The 23,028-nt window shown below is 36.8% G+C and overlaps 1 protein-coding gene across 1 annotated transcript; it reads left to right on the top strand.

Moving 5' to 3' along the window:
* The first annotated feature begins 1,572 nt into the window (after window positions 1–1,572).
* scn4ba (sodium channel, voltage-gated, type IV, beta a) lies at window positions 1,573–21,749 on the top strand. The gene is made up of 5 exons (XM_006799875.3): window positions 1,573–2,373; window positions 11,277–11,440; window positions 13,830–14,049; window positions 14,282–14,411; window positions 15,734–21,749. The coding sequence occupies exons 1-5, from the start codon at window positions 2,280–2,282 to the stop codon at window positions 15,825–15,827; spliced, it is 702 nt and encodes a 233-aa protein (XP_006799938.1). The 5' UTR covers window positions 1,573–2,279; the 3' UTR covers window positions 15,828–21,749.
* Window positions 21,750–23,028: the final 1,279 nt, after the last annotated feature.

Below are 23,028 nucleotides of genomic sequence, written 5' to 3'. Positions count from 1 at the left end.
GCTACACTCAAATAAAGTCCAATAACACCACAATTCAATTAGAGGGAATTAGAATAAATATTTTATAACCATGACATTAACACATTTAACCACAATACACACTCAAAATTATGCAGTAAAGTCATTTTCTGCAACACTTTATTTAACAGAATTCTTTTACATTTTAACACACAGATTTACTCACTTTGCTCACCTGAATATTTTTTATATCAATAGGCAGTTTGTTCCAAACTTTTATGCCAAACAAAAGAAAACAAAATCACAAACTTGAGGGTTAAAACTTTATTTTGCAATGTTATGATCGCCTATTTTTTACAGATAAGACACCACTTTGCATCACTCTGTTTGAGTCAGAACACATGATGTGTCGGACATGAACAAGTATCAAATAGCCTAGTATGTTCATTAATCAACTGTGATAAATCAAATATACATATAAAATATTGCAAGTTTTAAACTATTTGATTTACTAACTAATTTACTGTTAAATCTCCAAAAATATATTTTTATTGTTGCATAAAGAAAAGCTAATTAATAAACATTAAACAAATGTATGTCAGATACAGATGTTGTCTTCGGTAATAATAAAACTATGAAAGCTAAAGTGCAGTAAATGAAGGCTTCTTTTTTGGAAACAGCTGTATTGGTTGAACTTTAATGAGGAGGCCTGCAGAAATAAGTGATGTGTCAAGCAAATCTAAAGGAGACACAGGTCACACACATATGGAAGCGCTGCATAATTATTGTATGCCCATACACCTATTTTTGTTTGACATTTTAAATGGGTCCATTTTGCACAAAGATCATGTTCTCACTTCTTTCTGGCATTTTTCACGCAAGTATCTGGGGGTCCTTCGGAACTTTTCTAGCCAAAGCCACCATCAGTAAGCTTGGTGGAGTTTTGTCTTTGTCAGGCAACAAACAGGCAATATGGGTTTTGTCCAAATTTGTACGAGAAAAAAGTCTTGTTCAAATTGAAGATCTTGCTTAGGAACCATTCCAAAAGATCACCTAAAACTTTGAATCAAAATCTTGAGATGATCTAAAAATAGAAAAAAGTGCTAATACCAAAAGCTTGTCAGTCGTTGTTGCTATCTTCAAGTGAATTGCTACCATGTGAACTGTGGACACTATGCTCGCACATACTGATTTTATTGGGGGATAAAAACCTGAAAACTCTTTACAAAAAATTCCACTGTAGTGATATTTTGATGACAAACTCAACACTGCTGCTGTGAAACTCAAGTATAGGGAAGAGAGCCACTGGAAGCAAAACGCGATTGCCAACACAGATATAAAGTGGAACCATGAAATGAGAGAAGCATGAAAGTGGAGACATGAGCAAATGATGTAGTGAAGAGGGGTATGTGGTATGGGTGAAACACTCACTCCGTGACTGACTCGGAGACCTTCTTGAGCAAAGGCTGACTCAGCCGTTCTGTGCTGGGCGCATGTGTGTGTGTGCATCTATGTGGCAGCAGACATCACCCAGTACCCCTCACCCCCACTCGCTATCCCCTCCTTCTCTCGCTCGCTCTCTCTTCACCTCTACCTCTGCAGTACCTCATTTCTCCCTGTGCCGGCAGGGGAAACACGCATACTTTCTGCTTTTCTGCCTGCTGGCTCTCCTCCAGCATCCTTCTGTGCCTCTTGTGTGTTCTCCTCCCCCTCCAGCCTATGTCTCCCCCCCCCCACCCATGGGGTTTGTTGGCCAGCCTGGTTACCTGACTATTCCTGCTGCTGTTAAAGGAGTGGAGCGGTCTGACACAACGCTGCTTCCCTCGTGCCGCTCTGCCTCGCTTCTCCTCTATGCCTTTCGCCTCACACTCTGCTTTGCTGGATAATTACCACTGTGTCTGCCAGAGACAGCGACAGAGGACAGGAGAGGAGGGAGGCAAAGAAACAGAGAGGCTGCACTCTTCGTTCAACTGCTGCATTCTTCAGTCTTTCCTTTCCTCTGCTTCCCCGGGCTGCAGGAGAGCAGTGCAAGGAACAACTTGATGTGCGAGAGCTCCCTAAAGGAATTTTATCCTTCTCTCTTTTGCGCTTCCTCATTCTGTTCATTCCTGGGACAGAGTGCAGAGGAGGAGATAAGAGGGAGGGACTGAGAGCAAGACTCTGCCTTCAGCTGCACAGCTCAGTGTCCCACCTTGGTCCAGAGGCACATAAGTCAAACACTCACAGTGACTGGCAGACAAGGAGACAGACTGACAGAGACACACATTGTATACATATAGACAGGCAGAGAAGAACAGAGACAGACAGGTGGTGTAGGTGTCATGGCGTCAGTGGACAGCACTGGTTCAAGTGTCTCTGGTCGGCTGAGATCAGGGGATCTACTTCACGCTGGTCTGGCAGTTGCACTGCTGCTTGGTGAGTTACACTTATCTCTGTACCTTTAAGTGCCATGTCATTCCACTCTTTTCAAACATGTCTCTGGATGGGGCTATCCCTTTAATTGCCTATACATTTTAACTTGTTTCTGTGCCCTTTAGACCTTCTTCATTTGCTCCTTTTGCTCGCTTTTTCTTGTTTATTATATCTGAGTGGGTGGTACAGCCCTCTTACAGTAAATCAATACCTTTTTTGGTTATTCTATATCTGCTATATCTACATCTGCTGCTCTGTCGCATCTGCTTCAGCGCTCATGTTTAATCATTATCTTTCCATACCCAAACACTACAATGTATGGTGCTGTCACAGGGAATGTTTAATTGTTAAACAATCAGGCCAACAATACAAACCTTTGACTGAGATCAGTTTCATGTTGTAGGGTTGCTGCTGGACTGTTTGAGTAACTGACACTTCGCACTTTGAAATTCTACTTTAAACATAGCCTTCATATAGGAGAAAATAAAACAAATAATTAACTTTTGGTTTTCAAAGTAAAGAAAAACAAGCTATAGTTTATCTACATGCATGCCTGTGTGAACATAGCATTACTGGTAATGACGTAGTGGTGCAGTGATGATCTGTGCTTTTGCTCGTACCCTCCCTGATTTTGTTGTAGTGCCCAATAGTGCCCCCACATCCAAAAATCCCCCCCTGGCTCTCAGTTCTTTGGTAAGTTGAGCACCATTGAGTTTTATGGAAGGAAAATGGGACTAGTATGTGTCCAGTATTGCAATATTAGTGTTGTCTTTAGATAACCGACAAGTAAGATTAGAATGCATCTTATCTTTCTGCTTTTTAAAATGTGTTCTAGATCCAAAAAAACACAAACAGCACTTTGTTGTTTCAGTTTTGTTTTGTTTTGTTTTTTGGCAAATATTTGGGCTTTTTATGTTTTCCAACCAAATATCAGGGGGAAATATTAAAACAAATAACTTCAGTTAATTAACACATGTAATTTTGCATATTGGTAAAGTTATTGACTAAATTATTCAAGAGTCCATGAGTCCAGGTTAGCGGCAGCACCAAGACCAAATCATCATTTGTCCCAGTAGGGTCAAATTTGGTCATAGCATATCACATACTGAAAACATGTGAACACACTTCTGACTAGCTAACACAATGCAACATTAGTTCATTTTAAAGGGATTAAACAATAGTTTAGCCCTTTTGAATAGATATGATAAATATATGTACCAAAAACTTTTAACAAAATATTCATTTAAGAAAGAGGAACAAATACAGGCAATATACACACTTCATTTACATCATAGTTCGCATACACAAAAAATAGTTGTAAAGCACAATTTTACAATTATTCATCTTATACATCTTATTCATATTCATTTGTTTCTTGTTGTATTTCATTGTCAGTACACATATTTCCAAATGAAACTGTTGAGTGTTGTGGAAAGTCATACTGCACCAAATAACACTTTCTTAGTAAAATATTTTCCCAAAAATCGTGCTAAAAACAGCATTGATCTGGTTGTTTTGTCTAAATTGCCATCTAAGTTCAGTGGAATTTCTCTGAAATCATTTTCTCATAAGTACATATTCTCAGGCTGAATCCCACCGTCCCAGCAGACATTAGATACACCAACAGATAAGTACAGGCAAGGCTAACACAAATAAGAAAGAAACATAAACTGTATAACAAATTATATATTTTTTTTTTATCAGCGAATCCCTAAAGGATAGCCACAGCATTATAGAGCATTGTTGTTTTAGTTTGACTTTTAACAGTCTGACTCAAGTGGTGGTGCGAGATTGGTTTACATTAGCTACCTGTAAATTAAAATAAAATAAGTTCAAATATCTTTTAACCCATAAGAGCCCAGACCCATTTCCACACTCAGGAAAATTATGGGAGCGGTAAATCAGCAACATCAAGATCAATCAACAAAATAGATTATATAAGAGGTGTCACCGTAGGTTCTTAAACAGTAAAATATGTAACTCAATATCCCCAAAATATCTTCATTTTTACAAATAAATAGATTATAACTTAAATTTTAACTTAACATCATGACTCAACAACAGCCCAACAGTCCATATTCCAAGTTAGAAGAACTCTTAAATTTCAATTCAAGTTCTACACTTACGAATAAATACTTTCATTTGACTATATCCTCCTGAGAACTGAGGAAAGAATCTCCCCATTGAACTATTTTTGGGATTTCCTTCCTCTATGGAGCTAAAAGAGAGCACCCAAATGCACGAGATGTCAATAGAAAGCCCAGGATGTCCTCTATTTAGTACATTAGGACTTATTATGATAGCTCAAATAAGTCACAAGATAGAGACCAAAAACAAATGTCCATTACAATGGTTCTCTGGAGGATATGGCTTTAGTTCCGTGGGTGAGTTTTAGTCATTCCAGTCTTTGTAGTTCCTTGATTTGACCTCTGATTACTATGTTTACTTACATCATTAAATTCTCACCTCTATTTAAGAGATCCGGTTCATCTGTTATGAAAATGTCCATCTTAAATGCATTTTATCATTGTTAACATGTTATATATTCAGGATATGGTTATTTATCCAAATTGTGTCTGTATTGGAATGCTCAACTGTTTCTCTTATGTAATCAAGTAATGCCTAAATCAAGTAATGTGCAAAGTATTACAGCAATTTGTCACAACAAAACCTTTTGGCAACAGAGAATGAAGAGAATGAAGGCAGTGAAGCAAAGGTCCCAATACAAGTCAGGTGTGAAATTAAGGAAAAATGTTTAACACTAGGCTGTTCTCATTAACATCTCCGGATCTATATGAAAGTGTCATTCAGTATCAACAGACAGAAGCTGTTAGTGCAGCAGGACCACAGACAAAACTTGGAATAATGACTTTTTTGCAGAATAAAGACACTCTTCAGATATCTGTAACTTTTCAGCATGGAAGATGGAAAAGGTTGGAACAACTGTCATGCCAACTACTTTCATTTTTTCCATTTTCATTCACGCAAAATTATTCATCATCCTTTTTTGTGACAAATAAACAAAAGATACAGTAAAAAGCAAAATGATAGAGTGATCATGGTGTAACATAGTAATCATGTTAACATTTCTCCAGTACTGTGCCTGAAAATGCAGTTACTGCAGCATTGTTTGTATGAATATCACATTGCATATATTACCTGAAGTGAAAAACTGAAACTATCTTGTCCCACAATACCAGCAGCTCTGCCTATTAAGTAACTCAGCTGCTGGTGTAATTCTTTGCCCATTCACCTTGAAAAGGACATCTCACATCCCTCACCTCTCTCATATCCATTTCCCTGTTCTTTCCTTGTGACCCCTTCCATCACTTCCTACACATTGTAACTCCTGCATTACCTACGCTTCCTTGTTCATACCCCCCTCTCCCACCTTTCCCATCACTTCCCTGTATATATTGCAGAATAGTGTCCTCAGTCAGTTCTCTATGGGTTATCTTAGAAATACATTAACTTTTCAATTACTGGCCTACTTAAAAAAAGAAGAAGAAAAAAAACAGTCACCTTGACAGTCAGGCAAGGACACACACACACATACATGCACACAGACACATATGCACATACATGCACACACTCAGTTGCTTTTCAGACCATCAGTATTACTGATATGTACACAAACACTTAAAGTAAGTGCATATATACAGTGGGGCAAAAAAGTATTTAGTCAGCCACCGATTGTGCAAGTTCCCCCACTTAAAATGATGACAGAGGTCAGTAATTTGCACCAGAGGTACACTTCAACTGTGAGAGACAGAATGTGAAAAAAAAATCCATGAATTCACATGGTAGGATTTGTAAAGAATTTATTCGTAAATCAGGGTGGAAAATAAGTATTTGGTCAATAACAAAAATACAACTCAATACTTTGTAACATAACCTTTGTTGGCAATAACAGAGGTCAAACGTTTACTATAGGTCTTTACCAGGTTTGCACACACAGTAGCTGGTATTTTGGCCCATTCCTCCATGCAGATCTTCTCAAGAGCAGTGATGTTTTGGGGCTGTCGCCGAGCAACACGGACTTTCAACTCCCGCCACAGATTTTCTATGGGGTTGAGGTCTGGAGACTGGCTAGGCCACTCCAGGACTTTCAAATGCTTCTTACTGAGCCACTCCTTTGTTGCCCGGGCGGTGTGTTTTGGATCATTGTCATGTTGGAAGACCCAGCCTCGTTTCATCTTCAAAGTTCTCACTGATGGAAGGAGGTTTTGGCTCAAAATCTCACGATACTTGGCCCCATTCATTCTGTCCTTAACACGGATCAGTCGTCCTGTCCCCTTGGCAGAAAAACAGCCCCATAGCATGATGTTTCCACCCCCATGCTTCACAGTAGGTATGGTGTTCTTGGGATGCAACTCAGTATTCTTCTTCCTCCAAACACGACGAGTTGAGTTTATACCAAAGAGTTCTACTTTGGTTTCATCTGACCACATGACATTCTCCCAATCCTCTGCTGTATCATCCATGTGCTCTCTGGCAAACTTCAGACGGGCCTGGACATGCACTGGCTTCAGCAGCGGAACACGTCTGGCACTGCGGGATTTGATTCCCTGCCGTTGTAGTGTGTTACTGATGGTGACCTTTGTTACTTTGGTCCCAGCTCTCTGCAGGTCATTCACCAGGTCCCCCCGTGTGGTTCTGGGATCTTTGCTCACCGTTCTCATGATCATTTTGACCCCACGGGATGAGATCTTGCGTGGAGCCCCAGATCGAGGGAGATTATCAGTGGTCTTGTATGTCTTCCATTTTCTGATGATTGCTCCCACAGTTGACTTTTTCACACCAAGCTGCTTGCCTATTGTAGATTCACTCTTCCCAGTCTGGTGCAGGTCTACAATTCTTTTCCTGGTGTCCTTCGAAAGCTCTTTGGTCTTGGCCATGGCGGAGTTTGGAGTCTGACTGGTTGAGGCTGTGGACAGGTGTCTTTTATACAGATGATGAGGTCAAACAGGTGCCATTCATACAGGTAACGAGTGGGGGACAGAAAAGCTTCTTACAGAAGACGTTACAGGTCTGTGAGAGCCAGGGATTGTCCTTGTTTGAGGTGACCAAATACTTATTTTCCATCCTGATTTACGAATAAATTCTTTACAAATCCTACCATGTGAATTCATGGATTTTTTTTTCACATTCTGTCTCTCACAGTTGAAGTGTACCTCTGGTGCAAATTACTGACCTCTGTCATCATTTTAAGTGGGGGAACTTGCACAATCGGTGGCTGACTAAATACTTTTTTGCCCCACTGTATACAGTTCACATACATGCACATGCACACACATACACAGACACAGACACACACGTCACATAAAAAAATAATAGTGCATACATTACATAAGTGAATTGTACACTACTTCAGGATGGGAATCTGTAGGCGGTTTCAGGACAAACTGTTAAGACAAAAAAAGAGGATAGTGAAGAGTAAAGTGATGTACAAAACCATGATAGTAGAGAGCAGTAAAGCCAAGGAGGTGTCAAGTTTATTTCTAAGCATGAGGAGGGGGAACCATATAATCCATTTGGAAATGTTTTTGGAAATGGATAACATCTTTTTTCTTCTCCACTGGAGCATTTTGTTTCAAAGACTATTCACTGAAAATGTGCAACTAATTACTGATAGAGGATAAATGTTTGTTTTCATTGTTGCATTTATCAAAGAGTTTAAAAGATAGTTCAATGTTCAAAACCTCTAAGCCTGTTAAAGTAGAAAATACACACACACACAACCCTGTTCAGCTATTTTACTGAGGACCTTCATTGACATAATGCTTTCCCTAGCCCCTTACCCTAACCCTAACCATTAAAAATGAATGCCAAACCCAAACCCTTACCCTAAACCTAACCATAACCTAATTGTAACCCTGACACTAAAACCACATTTTGAGTTTCAAAAATGCCTTTAAATGCCTTCAAATTTGTGAGGACCGGGTTGTGTATCCTCACAAGTGACTGTTGGTTCTCACTAGTATAGTAGAATGCAGATTTCGGTCCTCACAAAGATAGCTAGACAGGAACACACACACACATATGTTTCCATGTTCTTATTTAGGGATTGTCTCCCCCAGGAGCAACTTCTGAAAGCAACTAAGACAGAAAGATTGAGGGAAAAAATGAGTGAAAGCAGAATCGTCCAGACTGTCCAGTGCTATAAAAAAGTAAGTCAGGCTATTAAAACAGAGCAAAAGTGGAAACAGAAAACAAACAAGTTCAAAACTAAAAATGCTTGAGCTGAAAGTGGATGAGTCAGCATAACTGAAGAGTTAAATACCAGGTGTTACAAAAAAAATCAAGAAGAGTGGGTGGGACAAAATCATATAGATGACCAAAAAAACAAAGCCAAACAAACTGATGCTTCCTTGATGTATAAATATTTATTTGTAAGGTACAAGAGTGCACATATTTATTAAAACCAATATGTGACTTGCAGAAGGCACTCTTTTAGTTAATTTCATCTGAAAATAAACAAATAAATACAGGCAGAGGTTTATTTTTTTCTAAGTATTTTGTTAGGTTCAATATTGAGGAGGGGTAGAGGAGGTAATCAACTTCCATAATAACAACACTAATCCGGCCGGGTGGAGTCAAACGATGATTTTAATGACACGCGTGGGAAGACCGCCACTGTACGCAGACAGCGCCGATCCCCGACTTACAGAGCATAAGCAGGTGTTTTATACCTTCTGGGCTTAAATTTACTACACCCCTAAACGTCACTCAGATACAGTTCATACATAGGTTTCAAAACCACAATGACTTAACACAGTTTAAAAATAACATTGTCTCCGTCTCCACAGCAGATGCTTCCTGCCAGCCTTCTGACTTTCACTTCCCGTCTGGAAAACCCTGCAAGAAACTGTTCCTCTTTTTGCAGAGACAATTTTAGAGTTGCAAGCAAACATGATTAACCTCTCACCTATACATGAGATAAAGTCTACTGTGTGAGTGCATGTGGGTCGACCTCACCAGCTGAAACTTGTAACCTTTTCCACCAGACAGAAGGCCAGCACGTACACATTTTAGAACAAGCATTCAAAAGCATTTAAGATTATTGATTCAACTCAGCAGTTTAGAGTGGTTATAACTGCACCTGTAATAAAGGCTAATTGGGTACCAATATGTTTAAACATCTGAATACAATATCAATACTGCAGATTGTATTATTAATGCAATGGTAATGATGATGATGATTAACAATAGCAGTAAAATAATTTCTAATCCCTCACAATTTGCACTACTGGAACCCATACTCTTCAGTGGGAGTTCCACCCACATTTACAATCCCTTGGTTGTATCATTAACCCTAAACGCTTACTTCAGCAATATCCTTCTTTTTATTTATATCATTTTACAAAAGCAGCTGATAAAAAAAAAACCCAGAAAGAATGACAATTCAAATACTGAAAAAGAGTGTTTTTCCCAGTACGAATTAAAAGTTTCAGCTCCAGTAAGTCTTACTTGAAATAATTTTCTTACAACACTATTACTTTTTTTTCTGAAAATGTTTTATTAGTTCTAGCCATACACAGTAAATCACCATTAATATACTTAATATAATACAAAATAAGTAGTGCTGTCTGTTGAATGAGTTCTATCCAAGTAACTTTTTCAATGTATATTAAGAAAAGGTTATTTCACATTAATTTTCTTTTTTTGTTTCATTAACCAGCCCCAGTGCCAGTGTTGTGATGGTAACAATACAGCTGAAAAATAACTTTTTATCAATATTTCTGCTGTTGAATTTTTTCCTCCAAATCACATTAATACATTTTCTGATTTCTTTAACATTTGAATTGAAAAATGGTAAATGACAATGTGTGCCTAGAACACGTGATTTCAAGTAGTAAAATGATTTAATCCATATCCAGTAATATGAGGACTCAAGTGTTTGAGATTCTTGTGCTAACGCAGATTTATTCAAAGCATTCCAGAGGAGGTGATGCAAAATTCTTTTAAGCAAGTATACATACATGTCTATGTCTATGTGTCCTCAGCAGAGGCATACATGTACTCTAGCCTTGTCTGTACCTTGTCCAAGTGAAATGTGATCCTGAGCAGGTCAATGTGGAAGAGAGTATTTATAAATAGATCCCAAGTGTGTGAGAGAGAAACCAGAGCAACAATCTGAGAATTACACCAGCTGTCATTGCAAAACCCACATAACATGCCTGGCCATGTGAATTTAAGTCGCATGACTCTTATACTCTATTCATAAATTGGATTAGTTGGGTCTTGATAAAATCACATGTTTTGATTGCTTAATTCGTTTGACTTGATGAACTAGAGAACAAATCTTTTCTCTTAAGAAATGGTACCAAAATTCTATGTTTCATTTTTTTTTAACATTTTTTTTAACATTAAGACCAATAGAAGAGAGAGCATCGCAGGTTTTACATAGAGGACATCATACAGTATAAATGTCATTTGGTAAAATTGTCAGTTGCTTCTACAAAGTTGCATTTAGAACCTAACCTAATTTTTCAAAGCCTAAAGTTCGCCACAAAGTCCATAAAGTACACAAAAAAGTAATCAGGGAGCATGTGGTCATTTTTCTCCCTGTGACAGCAATTTTAAATATATTAGGTTTAGACTCCATATTAATATTTTTATTCACAATTTAATTTTAAAAGAAGAGAGACAGAATAGTGTTGCCTACTTGGCCACATTCTACTTTTACTTAAGTTACATCATAATGAATTCATACATAATTAAGTCTCAATAAACTGATGCCACAACAAATATTGCAAATATCAAACAAAACACAAAACTCTGTACTATCTTTTACTTATTTATTTTCATTTTGCCTTATATAATTGTGTTTTTATTGCTTTTCAAAAACTGTTTTCTATCCTTTTCTAAAGACTTTTTAACTTTTCCTTTCTCCCTTGGTTTAGGCGTATGGACTGTTGGTGGACTGGAAGTTTCCACAGGTAAAGTGTCTTCAATCGAAGCAATGAATGGCTCCACGGTTTTGTTGCCCTGCACTTACTCTTCATGTATTGGCATCGAAAATCTCTACTTCAACTGGCAATATAATGACAATGGAACTCTCATAAAGGTACGTGCACACAACCACAACACCAACAGGGATACAAAAAAGCATAAAAATAGTGATTCCTAACATTTTCATATGTTTCGTGTCTCATCGCATAAACAGTCGGTGAGTGTATGCTGTTGTATTTCTGAAGGCATGGGGATACAGTTTTGTTCATAAGTATTTTGATGATCAGATAGTTCTTGTAATTTTGCCTTTGTTAACCATCACATGTGATTTTCTTTTTTTTTTTTTTTTTAGTACAGCCTGTATTAACTGTTTAGGAAATGCAGCCATTTTTTAATACACAGGATCTGCTTTTATTATTTGAAAATCCTCTGTAGGTTATGACTGCCTGAAGTCTAAAATTCATGAACATCACCAAATGCTGTGTTTCCTCCCTTGAGATGCCAGGCCTTTACTGCAGTCACCTTCAGCTGCTGCTTGTTTGTGGGTCTCTCTGCCTAGAGGTCTGCCTTCTGCAGTGTTGGAAAGGTTATTTTTAAAGTGTATTCCACTACAAATTACAGAATACATGCCCCAAAATGTAGTTTTTAACATATTCCGTTAAGTTACTCAGTGTGAGTAACATATAATGAATACTTTGGATTACTTAATATATTGTTATGCTTTTTACAACTACATGAATGTACTATTGCTGTGTAATTTATTACTATTACTGAAGGCTTCTTGCCACCAAAATAACACTGTTAGCTTGCGTTAGCTGAGGTTAGTTCATAGACTGTTTTCAGAATTGCACATGATTATTTGCAGCTCGCAGGTTGTTAATGTTTAAGCAGGTCTAACAATCTGCAGTCTATGAACTAACTTTGGCTAACGCCAGCTAACAATGTTAGCTCGGTGCCGAGTAGCATCCAGTAATAATAACAAATCACTCAGCAATAGTACATCAAAGATACTGAAGTGGCACATAACCCAGGTAGCTACCACAACTAAAACAAGGTAGCTGCAGTAGGCTAACATTCATTGTTAAAAAATAACTTACTTCCAGATGTTTGTTTAGGTTGGTTGCTGGCAAACAGTGTTTGCATGGCATGGTCAAATTCACCCATCCCTCTCTTCTTTAAATATGAAGTGGTGTCGGAATTTCAAAGTAAGAAATCCATTCCTGCTCGTACTCTGCTGGCTCTGTTGTGCTGTCACTGGGTCCATTGTGTACCTGACACCACCAATGTTAATGGGACGCTTACATTGGAGCCTCTTATTTCGTGTCTTGTTTGGGTGTCGGGCTATGTGTGGAGTTACCAAAATTGGAGAGGTGATAGCCTAAGGAAAAGACCGCTGTGTAATCCAGTTATTTCAACAAAGTAACTGTATTCTAATTATCACCATTTTAAAAGGTAACTGTAAGGGAATACAGTTGCTCATATTTTGTATTTTAAATACGTAACACCAGTACATGTATTCCGTTACTCCCCAACACTGGACTTCGAAACTCTACTGAAAAGAATGCTCTGGTGGAAAACATGTTCTGATTACATGTGACTCACTTGGTCATTTAATTAAATCCTGTTTCTTTGTCTTGAGAGGCTCTTGGGTTGCTTGTGCAGTATACATTGGGTGATTACGATTAACCAATAAATTTTTCAACATTTGTCAGGATCTGAGGAGCAATTGTACCCCTGTACATTTCAGAATTCATCCAGCCATTGACAGCAGTCACACGATCCGTAAACACAAGTGAATGAGTTCTGTTGCAAACCATACATACCTATGCCATTACATTGGCTTCACCACGCTTCAGATCATTATTTTTTCTTTTTTTCTCTCTTTAACCATTGGTTTGCATCTTGTTGTAAATGCTCTGTATTTCCATTAATCAAGACATCTGTTGATTGTAGACTTTGACAATGATGTAGCTACCTCCACGGTGTTGCTGACTTTGTTAGAAGTTGTGAAGGAACTTTTTTCTTGACCAAAGAAAGAATTCTATGATCATTCACTTCACAGATGTCTCCACAGGTTTCCCTGGCCTTTAAGTCTTGCTGAGCTGCCCGGTTCATTCCATCTTTTGATCAATGTGCCAAATAGCTGATTTGGCCACGTTTTTTTTAGCTTGATTATGGCATAACTACACGTTCTTTCAGACAGCTACCAAATACAAATTCAAGTCCAGATCACAATTTCCTTAATATTTAGTGTCAAGGGACCCTTTACCTGGCCATAAAACTGCTTGTCAATTATTTTTGAGTCTCTAAAAATGGGGAACTATATATAAAAATGCCCAAACAGGTAATAAAACACTTTTGTTAAACCCTTTGAATTAAAGTCTTTGATTTTCAGTGTGATGTGGTGGTGTACAAAGGCAAAATTACAACACAGTGTGTCATCATCCCAATGCTGTGTAGCTGACACCCAATACTGTGTATCTAAGGAAATATCTTGTGTGTAGTTATGTGAAGCGTTGATCCCTATGGAGGGTGTGGAGCCGAAGGTCCGTGTGTTCCATGAGCGTGTTGAGTTTGTCGGCTCCTCAAAGAGTAACAACATTTCGATCTTGCTATGGAATATCACCTTTGAAGATGAAGGAGAGTACATCTGTTTTGCCAGGAATCCAAAAGAGAAGAACCGCAACCACAGTGCTATCTTCACTCTTATAGTGGTGGATCAAAGTATGTAAAAGTTGCACAAACACCTGGCACACAAAAATAGAGCTTTATCTGACTTGCTGACTGACAATGTTTATAAAGTACATATACTTAAAAAAAGATTGCACTTACGCTACAAGCATCTAGTTTCAATCTTGTTAGAGCTCTAAGTCAGTTTTTACATACTCTGTATACTTGTTTGTCCTCACAAAGTCACTGTCTCTCTCTCTTTCTCTTTCTCTCTCTACCTTTTCAGTGAAGGAAGTTGACAACACTTTGACAGTCATTATTGTCTCAGCGTTGGGTGGAGTCATAGGCTTAGTTATCATTGTCATGGTGATAAAGGCTGTTGTTGTTCACGTCCTGCATAAGGATGATGAGAAGAAGTGAGTAGATCACTGACTATCTTATAAGGACATTTAGAACAAATCAACAATACTGATTATAGATAACCTTTTTATCATATATATTTGGGTCAGCTACAGTCAAACAGCCAAAAACTGTGTATTGCTGGCAAAAAGAAATTTGGTCTATTATATGCTAGTTTTATTACTGTTTCTGCAAATTTAACATCTTGTGTTTCACCATTAATGAAAAAAAATTCCAGCTTTTAAGGAACCACTGATTTTTTTTTCCTGACATGGTTTTTATTCATATATTTTTATTCATATACATATGTTACAAGTCCTATGATGTCATTGACTTTTGCAGATATAGCCTGCAACACGCAGCTCAAAACTCATCACATAAGCATGTAACATAATTTATTCTTATACCTGCAGCACTATCATATGCACGAAATGTACAGAAGTTATAAATAATTAAGTGTGGAGAGGTACTGTTTATATTTCCTGTTTAATCACACAAGTTATGCACTGTTACGGCAACACAATTTTTCAGGCAAGACATACTGACATGAAGAATAAGTCAAGTGATCTTCATACATACATGTTGTAAATAATATTTTTATGTACTACAAATATTTTTAAAAGGTGCAAGTCTTATTTGATTTCTAAAAAGTATAACAAAAAGTTTGAATGTTGGCAAAAAAAATGAAAAAAATAGCTTGTTATACTCCAGTTTGCAAAAGAAGTAGAATTATTAGCTTTCTGTTATCTTTTTTATTGATATAAAAAGTGCATCTAGTAGTGAAAATCTGATATTAGAGGAAATTCAAATGTGTTACGTCATAATTTCAAGAGTATTTGCTTTTATATAACAAATGAACTATTTATATTCGATGAATACAACTAAAATCAATGTAACCTTTATCACTAGGTCTAACGTCATATCATCAACACCAGTTCATATAAAACTACATTATTTACTGAAAAATAATTTTGTGTCACAAAGATTTACCCTGTTATTTGACTGTGGCTGACCCAGGCACTCATTTGGCCATGTTAATAGATTGTTTTGTATTTTTCTAATTAAAATATCTGATGTAATCTGTAATGGTTTTATGCTGACAATATAGGTCAAATTGTCTCAGAGCAAAGTGGGCAATTAATGTGAATCTGTTATATTATATAATAACGAAATAATGTCACCCACATTCTATGTTTCCAAAACAAAATTATTATTTGATGGTCAGTGGGTTTCGTTTTTTTAAAACCCCTGCAGTATATATGGCACATGGCCCTTATCGCTTGTATTTGTCTCCTTTTATAGGTGTTCGATATAACCTTTGTTTCTTTTATCTCTACAGTAAAGAGTGCCTAGTGAGCTCCTCAGGGAATGACAACACAGAAAATGGTCTTTCAGGAGCCAAAAATGAAAACAAAGGGACACCAAAGGCTTGAACAAAATGTTAAGTATGGCTACATGTTTGTATATATGTTAGACAAATGTACACACTCAGCGAAAAATCAATTATCTTACTAGCGGCTAACAAAAACAACTTGTAAAAATGTCTATTTTAAATCATGCTTGAGATTTGGGAAGTGTGAAGTGTGCATAGGCCTGGATCTCTGTCACTTACCATGGTAGCCCATTTGTTCCACTGTACAGCTTCTGCTCCACTTTCTTCACATTGCAATCTCCAATTTATGCAGTTGATGTGTTATTTTTTTCCATGTACTTTCTTACTATCTAATAACATTCACACTACGTTAAAGCAAGAACGCATCACAAGGCTGAAATTTTTTTCATACACCCAATGTCAGTATTCAGTTTCTAGTCCAAAACATGCTTTACAGTATCAGTTGAGAAGCTACAATATGATTCTTAGTCCGGAACTCTACAACTCCAAGTGAAACTTGGACTTAGATATACTCAACCAGTGGGAACAAATATCTTTGATGCCATGTTGAACTGCCATAATGAAAAACTGCCAGGATGTCAGTCGAAGAACAGCACAACACTGCTCAAATTCTTTCCCTTAGTTCTCAAATCATATAAATGCACCTGGATGAAAATAAGCCAGGTGGTAACTGACTAGAAGTTTGGTTATAAATAAAAGATAAAATTTTTCAGTCCCAATCACATAAATTGTTTATAAATAAAATAGGAAGTTTTACATTTTAAACACTGACTGTAAAATTTGTATTTTGCCATTTTAAACACTGGGCGCTGTTTTACTGATTAACTGTGTTTGTAGGTAACGAGTAAATCCCAACTGTTTCCAAAGGATCTTTCTGACATTAACCTCTGAAATGCCAATTTTCATGTGACTTCTGGGTTCAGATTAGACACACTGCTGGTTTGTTTGGGCCAAAGATTTTCTGTGAAATGCTGGTTAGCAGGGACTAACAAATGGGCTTACCTTAGGTGAATAAAAGATCCAGTTCTGCACAGGTTTTATTGTTTTGCTTTAGATAAACACAGGTGCCTGTTCTGCTTCTGCTCCCTTGGCTGGTGAGAAGAACTTACATAAAAAAAGAAGAACCCTAACCATCATCAAAGACAATCCCCAGACTACCCAGCTCCCTATTGAAAGGAATGAACTTAATCATGCTGCTTCTGACTAATAACCAATGCATTTTGAGCATGTGCACATTTTATATAGCTTCGTATAAGATTATATATTACACCATAATAGAGGAACATTTCTGTGTGTCTCTGTTTGGTCCCCTCCACGCTGGCCAGAACTGCGGGAAGCTCTGTCAGTACTCATCTCAACACTGCTGCAACTGTTTAACACCTTTTTAGCCACGTCAGGGTTATTGAAAAACAACTTTTAGAATATTGGCCGACAAGTTTACTGTAGAAAAATTAATAACTGAAAGAAAGTTTGCACTTATTGAAAAAGTGAGAACATTTTAGCAGCTCTGTTTAAGTGAAAGAATTGAAAAGCCCTGCCAGAGGAGTTTGAGAAGCTGCTTAATGGTTATTAGCAGGATATCCTTATAAGCACATGCAGCTCAAAATGCTAATTTCCAAATTTACATGTGGATTCAATGATATACATATAACTCAAAGGAAACTTGCCAAACCCATCAAGAATTTACAAGTCCAGTAATATAGCCTTGGTAGTGCAGGTAGCATTGTCTTGGGGCAGCTCACTCCAAAAGAATGTAAAGACTGTTGGGCAGTCAAATATTGTCCAAAATGTATGTTTTCATTCAGTACAAAAAATATATCAAAGAAATATTAATATTATTCTGAATTGAATGTGTGTGAATGCCCTTCAAGGGCAGTCATAAGTGCTTGTTGGTCAGCTACATTATTTTGTGTACATCTACAACTGGCCAAAACTGAGCATGTTATAGAGTTTAAACTGATAAAATTACTACTTGACTGTATTTAAAACCATGGCCATTGAAGATTTTAAACTTTTTGTTCAGACTTCACAAACAGCCCCAGTGTTGATCTTAGCTGTTTAAAAGGGATGTCGGTTGATGTTGCTGAAATTGAGAAATTTTTAATTAAAAAATGTTTAAGTAAATGCTTAAATGTGCACAATATAAACACCAGTACATATTTCTTTCAAGAAACGCCAAATTGGAAAATGTAACAAAATTTTCATAAATTCACATTTCTGTTTCAGTCTTTCATAAGTCAACAAGGATCGGTTTACTGCTAAAATGCCCTTGGGAAATTAGAACCACCTCTCTTTGTAGTTTGTAGTCGCAGTCACTTTGACGTCTTTTCTATGAGGACTGCAGACATTCTCTGCATAAATAGTTTGAACAGCTGAAAGCTACATACATACATTACACGCTGCTACACACATACCCACATAGGAGGATTCATTTTGATACCAGAGAACAGCTCACTGGCCTTGCCTGCAAACAATACAGCACTTTATCAGTGTTAAAGTGGTTTTGTTACAATGGCAAATCACGGAAGTGGCCTCACAGTTGCCATTCTTTTATACTATATATTAAGAGAATTAACAAAAACACAACATTCTCACTTTGTGTTTGTCATTTTGACCGAGTACCTGACAGCAGCACTGTGTCAAATGGTTTTAACTTCGAGTACATGTTAACTTACTGGAACAGAGCTCTATGACAAGCTTTTATTTTATTTTTCTATTTGTTCACTTCTGTCAGCCTGCTCCTCTCTAATACTGGAGTGCATTTCCCTTGCTTTCAATGGAAGCAATAAGACAGATATCAGATTATGCAATAACCTGTTATAAGGCACTTTAAAGATGTGTCTGGACTGGCTGGCAATTCTGTCCAAGGCACTGATCATTGTACCAATATATGTATCCACACCACAGAAATGTCTCTCAGCTGAGTTTAAGTATGGTGATTAGGATCATATATCTACAGCAGATGGTTTTGTCTGCATTGGATCAATCTATATTAGGTCCCATTTACACTTGGCTCAAAATTCCCTGAGCAGATGAAAGCTGTATCAGGAAAAGCTTGAACCCAGGCCCACAATATAACACATATCTAACATATTACCCCATTTGTACTTTGCTATTTCATAAAAGTTGTATCTAGATGGAATAATAACACAGTGGTGGGTGGCCCTGGGAGTTCAGGGTGCTGCAGCTGCAGTTTCTGTTTTTGCTGCGGATTATTTCTTTGTTAGTTTGTTGTTGTTTTTTTATTTATTACTTTGTCAAACTGTTGAAGATGTGTCTCAGTATGCTTTTATTTTACATTTTTTCAATGTATGTTTTACTCAGAGCTCTCAGGGCTACCGTACTAATGGGCTAAAAACACCCTAATTGACACTGCCAACTGACAAATATGAAATGCCCTACAAGATAACCAATGCGCCCCTTACAGGAATACAATATATTTTTCTGTGTGTAACATAAAAGCAGCCATCGTTGCAATCACAGAAAACATCATAACTGACCTATTACGAATGTTCTTGCTTTAGAGTCCTAATTATAAGATTTGATGTTATGTACTGAGTAGTTGTTTGGTTGCACTTATGTCTTTGACGGATGCATTTAATTACCATTGCAAGGAAAGGTGTTGTAGAATATGACCTCAATTGACTCACGCAATCAGCTGTCATACAATATATAAAGTACAACGCCTATGCCCAAGAAGCACAAGTGTTTATTTTATTATACATTACTAAATAGTGTAAGTATATGCTGAGTATAAATGGGATTAAGAGTGAAATGTGATCAACCTTAACAGTACAATGTTAGAAGTGAATATATCCTGGTGAACCTGTAAAAATGTGAATGACGTGGATGTAAGGCATCACACACTGTCTAAGAGTTATGGGACCCCTCTGTAAAGAGGGTATATACATCCAAAGTCTTCCTGTTAGGGAAAAGCAATATTGTGGAGTTAATGTGTCTGTTAGTGTACTTTTCATAACCCTGACACTCAAAATACAGTATAGGTGGATTCACATAATACATAACTCAAACCTCACTATTTGTGTTTACGGATTTTATTCTTAATTTAAAGAAGAAAAACAAATGATAATAAAATACTTAAAAAACAACAAGCAGCAAATTAGGCATATGTATCTGAGCGGGTTATAAGAGTTATGTACTGTTTTAATAACAGCCATAACTGATGTGATAAAATATGTATATGTGATGGGGAGAGGAGAACTGTTTTAATGCATAACGCAGGTCTGGTTTTGGTACAGTTGCCTTTATAATCGTAAGACATTGTACTAAGCATTGAATGCATTATTATTATTGTTATGTTTGTTTGTTTTTTATTTCATCTTTGGTGTTCTGATCTGTCCTGTCTTCCTCCAAGAAACACCTGTACCGAAACTCTTATGACTCTTGAAGTTAGCCAACAGCTTGCAGTGATTGCTGCAGTACTGAGTGTGCACGGTACGGTGTACAATGCTCCTCTGCAGTGGTGCAATACAGCACAACAAATACAGTATGACTGCCACCCAGTGGTAAATGCCCCTGTAGTACAAGCCATGATTCTACTAACATGCATTTTGATTTGGACTATGAGGATTGCACAAAATGTAAAAAAAAAAAAAAAAAAAAAGTGATTATAATTTCATGTAAGAGTGTTATCAAACCATTGCCACAATTTTCAGAGTTAAAGCAGTTCAAAGATGTATGATTACGCATCATGTTGCAATTGTTTCTCCTGCTTTATATAGTGCTAGTAGTCTAATGGGGAGATGTGATGTATAAGTTTACACAAAAAAATTAGGAAAAAAATACATTGAACAATAAACCACGTATGAACAGTGGTTGTTCATCAGACTACTACTGGTGAGCATAAAAAAGTTATAGACAGCATTCGTTCTGCTGTAACATTATTCACTAGGTAACACAGTATTGTGAATTCTCATTGACTAGTATGATTTTTTAGAGTTACTATTGCTCTTACTGCCAGAGCGGGTGAAACTCATACTGCCAATCCAAGAGTCTCATGTCTGCTGTTGTTACAACACAATTATAATGACACGCAATCTATTAACTAAAGTAACACTACTAAAACATGATGTTGCATTACTGTCTACTGCTGTATAAAATGCATATGAAAGCTAATCTGTATATGATGATGCTCTATACTACTTCTGTATTTCTAGCAGCTGAAACTCACACTGCCAAGCCAAGAGTCTAATGTCTGCCTCCCACATTCCACACCAGAGCTGCAACTATTAGTCAGTTACTTAGTCAAGAAAAGGAATTGACAACTATTTTAAGGACATAGTTTGTAAGTCATTTTTCAAGTAAAAAATGCCCACATTTTATAGCATTTTCTGGGTTTTCCCCACTTACACATTATAGGAAAGATTAATATAGTTCAGAAAAAATGAAATTTTTTGTCTTTTTTGATAATTTGAAGTTAACATTAGTGGTAAAAATACTAAACTATGATTCATATTGTGATTTAAACAAATAACTAATGTTTGACAGACAAAGAACAAGAATTTCTTTTAGGTTTTATTTATAAGCACTGACCTCTCCACATGCTGTCACTGCAGTCCTGCATTTTAGAGTATTCTATCAATATTTTACATATCCTGGGGCTGCAAAACATAAATCTATCCCAAATAAAAATGATTTTACAAAGTCATATCTAGAGCAAGCTAAGGCCACTGATAGCATACAAATTATAGCAATTGATAGAAAGTCGTACTGTTGCAGCAAATTCTTATGTTTTGTTTACATTACTGTAGTCTGTTCAACATACACACACAAGCAAAATACATCTGCAAACACATTTTTTCTGGATCAACCTTCCTGTGAATATTCAGCTGTCTGTCTGTATTTGTGTCCACGTTGTTCATGCTCCCTTCATGACTATGCACTTCAAACTTTTCAATTATTAGCAAAGTACATCCTGAAAATAAAATGTTGATTGAATTTCCCAGAGTGCTGTTTTCTTTCGCTGTGTTTATTCAGCTCTGAAATCAGTTGATTTAGGATAGGTTAGATCTGCTCTTTGTCTATGTAGTTGTTATACTGGTAGTCAATATATTAGTGCAAGACAAAAGCTACACAGACACTAGCATAACAGAACATCTATATGATTTATACTATAGTGCACTAGTTAATATTTTCATCCTAGGAAATATGATTTAAATGTCATACAACTTTAGTGTTGATAGTAGTACTATAGTAGTACTCCATACTAAACTATGATGATATAATTGAATGGAAAATTATTTCTAATCCCCACCCCCAAAAAATAAATAAATAATCAAACAAAAGGAATAATTCATAGTAATTCACCAATATAGTTTTTCTCTTATTATTCCATTCATTCTATTCCATTCCTTTACAATGCTATATTGTAGAGATGAACCTGGCACTGCACAAACAAACAAAATATATTTTTATTGCAAATGAAAGCAGTCTTTCAGCCATGTTTATGCCTCAATTAAAAGAAAGAGTTTAAAAAACAAAAAAATGCACTTGTAGAAGTTAAATGATGTGACAGAAAGCTCCTTTTTGAAGTAATTATTCTTATGATTCTATGATGGCAATGTTGCCATAGAAATGGTCAGTCTTTTAGCTACTTTCTGATTAACCTATCTGTGTAAGCATAATAAAAGCTTCAATTATGGAGTCCTCCCTGTCAGGTAATGTGTGCCACACACTGGGTACATTGTATCCCACAATGCCAAATTTTTTTAAATGGGAAGATTAATCCTTGATTTATTTTCATTGACTTTTCATCATATTACTGGATCAGAATCCCTTTTGTTGTTTTTTTGTTGTTTTTGTTTTTGCTTCACTATGTCTCCAGAGCACAGTGGACTGCACATCAACCTAAACTGCAAAAGGTCCTTAGTTTGAAACTAGGACAAGCCACTTTGGGGTTATGCCAGGACGATAGCATTCAAATCTGGCACATCAAACATGTGGAACTATGTGCTTGCTCTATATCTTGCTCTGTAGGCATTTACTTTATCCTACAGGGCTATGAGAAATCTCTCCTATATGGGTCTTACATCTTAAATCCACTAGCACAGACAATCCCCACTGGAAGCACAGAGAGACACAATCCTTGATGAATGTATTCTTTCTCTCTGCCTCTGTTCGAACCAAGGCAGTAATTAATGAGGCTCTGTTTGTTGTCTTCTCATATTATGTGCTGCAGTGTTTCAGTTTTTGTTTTACAACTCTGCAAATGCAGCAGTTTG

The sequence above is a fragment of the Neolamprologus brichardi genome, chromosome 14 (assembly GCF_056152115.1).
Source record: "Neolamprologus brichardi isolate AB-2024 chromosome 14, ASM5615211v1, whole genome shotgun sequence".
Lineage (NCBI taxonomy): Eukaryota > Metazoa > Chordata > Actinopteri > Cichliformes > Cichlidae > Neolamprologus > Neolamprologus brichardi.
Note: the sequence above shows the minus strand (reverse complement) of the source record. Positions and strands in the feature narration are given on the sequence as shown.

Excerpts from the sequence above, each read along its gene's own strand:
- scn4ba (XM_006799875.3), top strand. The coding sequence starts at position 2,280 with ATGGCGTCAGTGGACAGCACTGGTTCAAGTGTCTCTGGTCGGCTGAGA. Across the intron at positions 11,441-13,829 it reads ACAATGGAACTCTCATAAAG|TTATGTGAAGCGTTGATCCC; the intron begins GTACGTGCACAC and ends TCTTGTGTGTAG. Across the intron at positions 14,412-15,733 it reads CATAAGGATGATGAGAAGAA|TAAAGAGTGCCTAGTGAGCT; the intron begins GTGAGTAGATCA and ends TTATCTCTACAG.